This window comes from Nomascus leucogenys, chromosome 21 (genome assembly GCF_006542625.1).
Source record: "Nomascus leucogenys isolate Asia chromosome 21, Asia_NLE_v1, whole genome shotgun sequence".
In the NCBI taxonomy this organism is placed as follows: Eukaryota; Metazoa; Chordata; class Mammalia; order Primates; family Hylobatidae; genus Nomascus; species Nomascus leucogenys.
This window is the reverse complement of record NC_044401.1, coordinates 78,134,154-78,141,779: the sequence shown is the minus strand read 5'-3', so window position 1 is coordinate 78,141,779 and position 7,626 is coordinate 78,134,154. Positions and strand designations below refer to the sequence as shown.

The following is a 7,626-nucleotide window of genomic DNA, read 5'->3' as shown; positions in this document are numbered from 1 at the left end:
CTCCCCCTGGTCTTGTTCTTGTCCTTCCTAATCCTCTCTATGGGCTTTTTAAGGCCCACCTCCTCAAGGAAGCCTTCCTTTCCTTCTCCCTCCTCTGAATCTTATAATATTCAGTCTGTGTCTTTGGAAGATTCATACTACCTATACTATAAGTTCTACGAGAATAGCAACAGATCATCTCCATCCTTGTACTTTCAGCCTTCATTATTAGTCATATATTTATTGAGTACCTTGGGGACAGAGTGGGGAAGCTGGTATAGCCTGTACCCTCCTGAAGTAGAGAAAAGAGATATGAAACATGTAACAATGTACATAACCCATTCAGGGGTAGTGTGAATACTAAGAAAGAGAAGTAGATACTGTTATGAGGATATATACTAAGGAAATAGATGCTGAACTGAGGGTGGTGTTTGGAAAGGCTTCCTTGGGGAGATCCAGCTTAGGGGGATTTGATGGATGAGATGAGGTTGTTTAGAGGCGGGCCCCAGGTGGGAAGAACTATGGGGCACAGAAGGAAGTTGAAGGTGGTGGGTGTGGATGAACCCTGGGAATAAGAGGAGTAGAGTTAACAGAAGAGGCTGGAGAAGTAGGCAAGGGTTGGATTGTTCATGGCCTTGAATGCCACCTTAAGGAGTTTGGGTTTCATTCTAAGGAGAGGGGAACAATTGGAGGCTTTTAATTAGAGGAAGAACGGGATCACACTTGCCTTTAGAAAGGTCTCTCTGGCTGATGAAGGGAAATGGAATAGAAAGAGTCCAGGTGTTCCTAGCACAGTGCCTCCTGACCAGTATGTACTCAAGTATTTGTGGACCAATTGTTCATAAAGTGAACTCCTTTCTTTTTTTTTTTTTTTTTTTTTTTTTTGAGACAGAGTCTTGCTCTGTCACCCAGGCTGGAGTGCAGTGGCGCGATCTCGGCTCACTGCAAGCTCCGCCTCCCGGGTTCACGCCATTCTCCTGCCTCAGCCTATCCGAGTAGCTGGGACTACAGGCGCCCGCCACCACACCCGGCTAATTTTTTGTATTTTTAGTAGAGACGGGGTTTCACCGTGGTCTCGATCTCCTGACTTCGTGATCCGCCCGCCTCGGCCTCCCAAAGTGCTGGGATTACAAGCGTGAGCCACCGCGCCCAGCCAAGTGAACGCCTTTCTATCAGGTTCACAATTTCCTTGATATCTTCTACATCTAACTGGCACTTTTTCCTGTGGTATCTTCCTTATCAGCCTTCAAATAGCTCTAAATTTTTCCGCTTATTAAAAAAAAAAAAAAAACGAAAAGAAAAAAAGACTTAAACATGCACTTCACAAAACAGGCTATCTAAATAAAAAATGTACTTAGCTCTCCTCCAGAGCTCCTGAACATTCTCCTATTTGTGCTAACTTTTATACACTGGACAGATGCTCCCTCTTTTACTATGCATGTTTTAAAAAGACTTAAACTGGCACTTCACAAAAGAGGCTATCTAAATTACCAATACACATGTTCAAAGGCAATCAACTTCATTTGGTAACTAGTGAACTACAATTATAAACCACCACAGCACTTACCACAATGTCAAATCTTAGAGTGACAACACTTAATGTTGTCAAAAATGTGGAACAACGGAGACTTTAACTTGCTGCTGGTGAGAGCGTAACTTTGTTCATCCTCTATGGAAAACTGGCCACATCTTCTGAAAAGGAAAATACCTTTAATCCAGGACCCAGCAATTGCACCAAAACATATGTACAAGGAAATTCACGGCAGCATTATTCATAATTGCCCAAAATATAAAACAACATTTTTATATGGATAAATCAATTACGGTCTATTTATACCTTGGACTACTATACAGCAATGAAAATAAATGAACCACAATTACACCAACAATGTAATGTAGTGCAAAAGAATCCAGACACGAAAGAATATGTACTGTGATTGCAGTGACAAAAAGGTTAAAATAGGCAAGTTGATATTCTATGCCATTAGAAATCAGATAGTGGTTACCTTTGGAGTATAAGGAGTGGGTAGAGTTTGGGAAAGGGCATGGACATAGGGTCCTCGGGGGTCTTCAGTATGTTCTGTTTCTCAGCTAGGTAGTTGTTCTGTGAGTGTATTCACTTTATGATAAATCATTGAGCTGCAGGCTTAGAATTCATGCACTTTTCTGTATGTATAATAAAAAACCAAAAAAGAAAAAAGATCACTCAAGATACCATCCCAAAGAAACAAAAAGGAATATCAAAGCTGTCTCCTTGGGCTTTGCATTTGTGGTCAGAATAAACTGAGGCCAGCAGTGGTCAAGGATAACATGGTCAGTGCTTTCTGATGTGTTCTGATGTCATTTCCTTACCCATACCCCCTTTCCCAGGGCTGCTGGGGGTGCTATTTAACAGGATCCTCAGTGCAAGGCAGTGGAATCTTTTTTTGAAGGAATTTTTAAAATTTTTTTTTTTTTTTTGAGACGGAGTCTCGCTCTGTCGCCCAGGCTGGAGTGCAGTGGCACGATCTTGGCTCACTGCAAGCTCCGCCTCCTGGGTTCACGCCATTCTCCTGCCTCAGCCTCTCCAAGTAGCTGGGACCACAGGCGCCCGCCACCACGCCCGGCTAATTTTTTTTGTATTTTTAGTAGAGACGGGGTTTCACCGTGGTCTCGATCTCCTGACCTCGTGATCCGCCCGCCTCGGCCTCCCAAAGTGCTGGGATTACAAGCGTGAGCCACCACGCCCGGCCGGAATTTTTAAATATAACCTTGGTTTTGGAGACAAGTCTTTTCTGGCTTAGTTTTCCTAATGACTTTTACATCGTGCCCTTTGGTTAGTTACCTAACCCACTCACTTAGCCTTCCTCCAGGGCTCCTGAACATTTTCTTCCTTTTGCTAACTTTCATACACTAGATAGACATTCCCTCTTTACTTTGCATATTTTAAAATTGCAGGCTGGGTGCGATGGCTCACACCTATAATCTCAGCACTTTGGGAAGCCGATGTGGGCTGATCACAAGGTCAGGAGTTTGAGACCAGTCTGGCTAACATAGTGAAATCCCATCTCTACTAAAAATACACAAATTAGCTGGGCATGGTGGCACACACCTGTAGTTCCAGCTACTTGGGAGGCCGAGGCAAGATAATCGCTTGAACCTGGGAGGTGGAGGTTGCAGTGAGCGGAGATTGCACCACTGCACTCTAGCCTGGAGGCAGAGAGAGACTCCATCTCAAAAAAAAAAAAGAAAAAAATTTTAATTGTTACAAGATATATGATTTCATTTTGCAACTCAAAATATAATAAAAATATGTTTTAAAAAATCTTGGCTGTGCCATTCTAACTTAACTATCTGCCCCTGGGCAATCAAAGTTTTGTCATACCTGAAAGACATATCCCCACCATCTGTATTAATAGTTTTATTCTCTTATCTCTGGATTAATGCTTCTGCATAGAGTTAACTATTGGGCAAGTTAGCGTAACCCTTTTGAACTTAATTTCCTAATCTATAATGAGGATAACAATAGTTCTCTCCTCTTATGGCTGTTGTGAGATTTAAATGAGGTAATACATGCAGAATGCCTGGCATAGCATAGTTGCTCAATAAATAGGACCTCTTTTTGTAAGCCCACAAAGGCAGAAAGCACTGTTGCCTTGTACCTGCAGACCTCAAGTAAACAGAGCAAGACATGTTGTCTAAAGTGGTTGTTTTGTAGAGAACAACTGGCAACCATTCTACCTGGTCCTATTGGAAAAGTAGCTGTTTCCCTAAAACCTCAGTCCGCTTCCAAGAAAGATCAGCCTGGTTTAGTGACAGACGCAAATAAAGCAAACAAGGCGACAAAATATTTGATTTCTTACAAACCTAGGTGATTATATTGCTGACAGGGCCTGAGGAGTGAGTAGAGTACTCCATATCTTAGGGAATCTTTTAAAATGCTTTAACAAATATATAAGAATCATATATAATTGGCACACACTTTGTTTGAATGCAAACACTGCTGTTAAAGTGGTGCTTAAAAACAGTTTGTTGGCCTTCTCTTCATACAGGAGAAACATTTCTCTCGTTTACACTACTTACTTGCTTAGCAAACCCTTATTTATCCTATAATGCAAGCGTAATCTGTCCAACATGTCCAAATGCCCACGGATTCTGAATTAGTGGAGTCTGAATTAACGGAATTTTAGGCAGTCTCTCATGGAGAACTACGAGCATTTGAAAACGACCCACTCCAACAGTTTCAAGAACACTCTACAAAAATTACCTCTTCCCTCCCCTTTCCTATTTCTTCTTGTTGTGTTTCAGTTCTGGCATTCAAAGGAGACAGAGAAAGACAGACCCAAACGTATATTCTTAGGACATTTGAATATTTATTGAGAAGCCACAGTTTTCCACACTTCCATAACTGTAGGCTTTATATAAGGCAAAAGCAAGATGGATCCACTACTTTACATAGAAAGAAATAGCTCCGCAGCAAACCCCAGGGTTGTGCAGTTACGGATCAAAATGCAATGTACATGACAGATATAAAAAACAGTGTGGAACAAAATAATTTAAATTATGGTTACAATCTACTGAAGGAAATATCCACATCTTATTATAAACACATTTTTAGTCTAGGGTTGTAATTTAAATATTCCTTTTTTTTACATACACAGTTGAGACATAAAAGCAAAATAACATTTAAGAGGAGAAACTTTGACAGAAGACAGTAGTTCTGAACTGTGCGCTTGATGTTAAGTCGTGATAGGATCGCCCCCTTGCCGTGGCAATTAAGAGAATAAATCCATTGGTATGGAACCATCCTTTTTTTTGGCTAATTATATAAGTAAATGAAAGGACGGGTTAACAAGGACACAAGGGGTTCATTTTTTAGTTTTAGGGGAACAGAAAGAATCAAAAGTTGATTGTTGGAGACTTGCCTTTTGTTTTTCTAAAAAAAATAACACAAAGCAGATCTATGTATTTTAATTAATTTATTTAGGTACCCATTTAATTAACTGGCATCCACATACGTGAAACAAAGTGAATGTACTTGGTGTACTCACCCTCACATCCATTTACCACCAATGCATACATAGTACATGAATGAAGCATCATTGATCTTTGCTGATAACAGGGACACGCCTAGTGGTTAGACTACGTATTCTCCATGAACAGTATTTAAAGAATGGTGCTCCATATTGCTTGTAAACATATAGACATGGACATCAGGAGATCAGTGGATATGAAGGTCATTTGCTAATCTTGGTACCACATAGCTAAAATGGCAGTTGTATTGATAAACATCTCATGGGCATGATAGTTGACAGAAAATTCCCTAATGGGTTTAACTAACAGACTAAGGACATGCACTGATTACAGGACTCTATCCCAGCGGACTCCAGGACCAAATGGTCTAATCGTCTTCTTCATCTTCCTCATCGCTGTCCTTCATGCTGATCCCCTGCAGTCCCCCACCTTCACTCACTGATGCTGTGGCTTCCTCCACAGTGAGACGGTTCCGGATCGTTTCATAGGTCTTGCTGTTTAAGGTGGAGTCCAGGACCCCTTGCAATCGGAAATCTCTGTAGGTTTTCTAAGGAGGGAAAAGATACAGTGATAACAGAGATCTCATCTCCATGATGGGGAGGGAGAAGGTAAAAGCAGGTGTGGGTGTGAGAGCACTGACCTTCAGCTAAATATCACACTTTATGCATTGTCAAATAAAAAGCCACTGTGCTTAGATTTCACTTGTATTGAAAACTGAGATCCTTTGAATGACAGAAAATGAGAAATAGTGACAGGATAAACTATATTAGATGAGACAAAGCAAAGAACATAAGGTTGTGTTTATTCAGTTCCATAAAGGGAAATGTTCCATAATTGTTTTGGTTCCTTTTTGTGGACTGGTTCTTTCTCTTAGGTTAGTGTAATATAATATGATAGACACAGGAAGGGGCTATAACATATAAATAATTGATTGAGTGATTATGGTATTTTGTGATTTCTGCTGCAGTCTTGTTTCAGTATTTTTGAGTCTTGTAACTGCATAAGCTGTACTGATATCCCTCTGTCTCATTCACAAGACAGACATATGTATGTTGGTATATGAAACCTATTACAGGCAGCGACAATTATGAGAAAGATGGAGCGCTAATGCCTCATCAATATGTTGCAGGCATGTGACTCATTTCTTATCTCCTTGGGAAAGAACTGTATCCCGTTCACAACTTCATGGTCTCAGGGAAGAAATTTGGCTCTTTTTCAAGAACAATGGCTTGGTATTACTGCACCACAAGTTCTTTCTTTGATCCTTCAGGCAGTTTCTCTCAGATTTCTTTAGGTATCTCAAGGACTGTTTTTCTAGAAATCCTTCAGTGTTAATTGAATATCACCAGAAGCATCTGGCTGTTGTCTACTTTGTAATTTTTTTTTTTTAAAGGTCTCTAACTACAACTCTCCTCATCACACTGCATATCATTTCAGCTACTGATTCTACTGTTTGTTTCTCCTATTGATATAGGAAACTTGCTAAAGGGGCAAGATAAGGAATGCTAAGATACATCAACACCACTCCCATCATTATTTCTTCTTTTTCTTTTTTTTTTTTCGAGATGGCGTCTCGCTCTGTCGCCCAGGCTGGAGTGCAGCGAAGCGATCTCGGCTCACTGCAACCTCCACCCCCCGGGTTCAAACGATTCTCCTGCCTCAGCCTCCTGAGTAGCACACCACCATGCCCAGCTAATTTTTATATTTTTAGTAGAGACGGGGATTCACCATGTTGGCCAGGATGGTCTCGATCTCCTGACCTTGTGATCCGCCCACCTCGGCCTCCCAAAGTGCTGGGATTACAGGCGTGAGCCATCGTGCCCGGCCCATTATTTCTATTTTTAATGGTCCATCTAATGTGGTCATGATAGCAACAATCACAGTGTCAACCCCTCTTGAAGGTCACATGTTGTAATGACTATAGAGTTAATGAGTGAACCCAGTTTGGCTTACTGAAGTCCAATAACAAAAGAGTAATCTGGTTTAGACAGTAAATTATAAGGTTATCCTCAGTCATGCATCAACCTGCAAGGCTCGCTGAGAGGAGGAAGCTAGACAGCTACCTGAACTGTGTTTTCACTTTGGTGGGGACGGGTAAGAGACAGAGTGAACGTTAGGCATGGTGTGGACCAGATATCTACAAAATTAACTTAAATTTATGTACTTTTCAATCATTTGTTCTGTTGCCACTTAGAATAACATAATTGTTGCCAGAATATGATGGGGAAAATAAAGGTAAAAAGCATTTGAGTATTCTCTCTTTTATTCAAATTCCATAGCAATGTGTATACCAACTAGACTCTCAATGCCTAAGTGCAGAGACCACATCTCATCATTTTTGAATCCTCCATCTGGTAATATACAAGTAGAGGCCCACCTAATATTTATCCAATGTTGAATGAATAAATAAATGCTTGCTGAATAATGAATGAATGGATGAATAAATGAAGTGGCTGTTCATGCAAGAAAGAAAGCCAATTATCCTTGGAAATTTGCCCTGGAGGAGGAGGCCTCTGGGTGATGTTCTTGGTTTAAAGGTTGTGAATTCTGCTTCATAGCTCCGAGTTGTGGCATCGGGTAAGCTGAAGGAACCCACTTTTTGCTAAAGTGAAGGGGTTCCTTTGGCAGTGACAT

The 7,626-nt window shown here is 40.8% G+C and overlaps 1 protein-coding gene across 19 annotated transcripts in view; it reads right to left on the bottom strand.

Annotated features, from left to right (window-relative positions):
• Positions 1 to 4,307: 4,307 nt before the first annotated feature.
• CADPS (calcium dependent secretion activator) overlaps positions 4,308 to 7,626 on the bottom strand; it is a 478,648-nt gene continuing 475,329 nt past the window's right edge. For 18 of the 19 annotated variants that reach the window (XM_030801936.1, XM_030801937.1, XM_030801938.1 and 15 more), the window contains one exon: positions 4,308 to 5,539. In XM_030801936.1, the coding sequence (XP_030657796.1) occupies positions 5,360 to 5,539 (180 nt within the window). In that variant the 3' untranslated portion in view covers positions 4,308 to 5,359. The remainder of the gene's footprint in view (positions 5,540 to 7,626) is intronic. The other variant, XM_030801932.1, reaches the window with a different exon arrangement.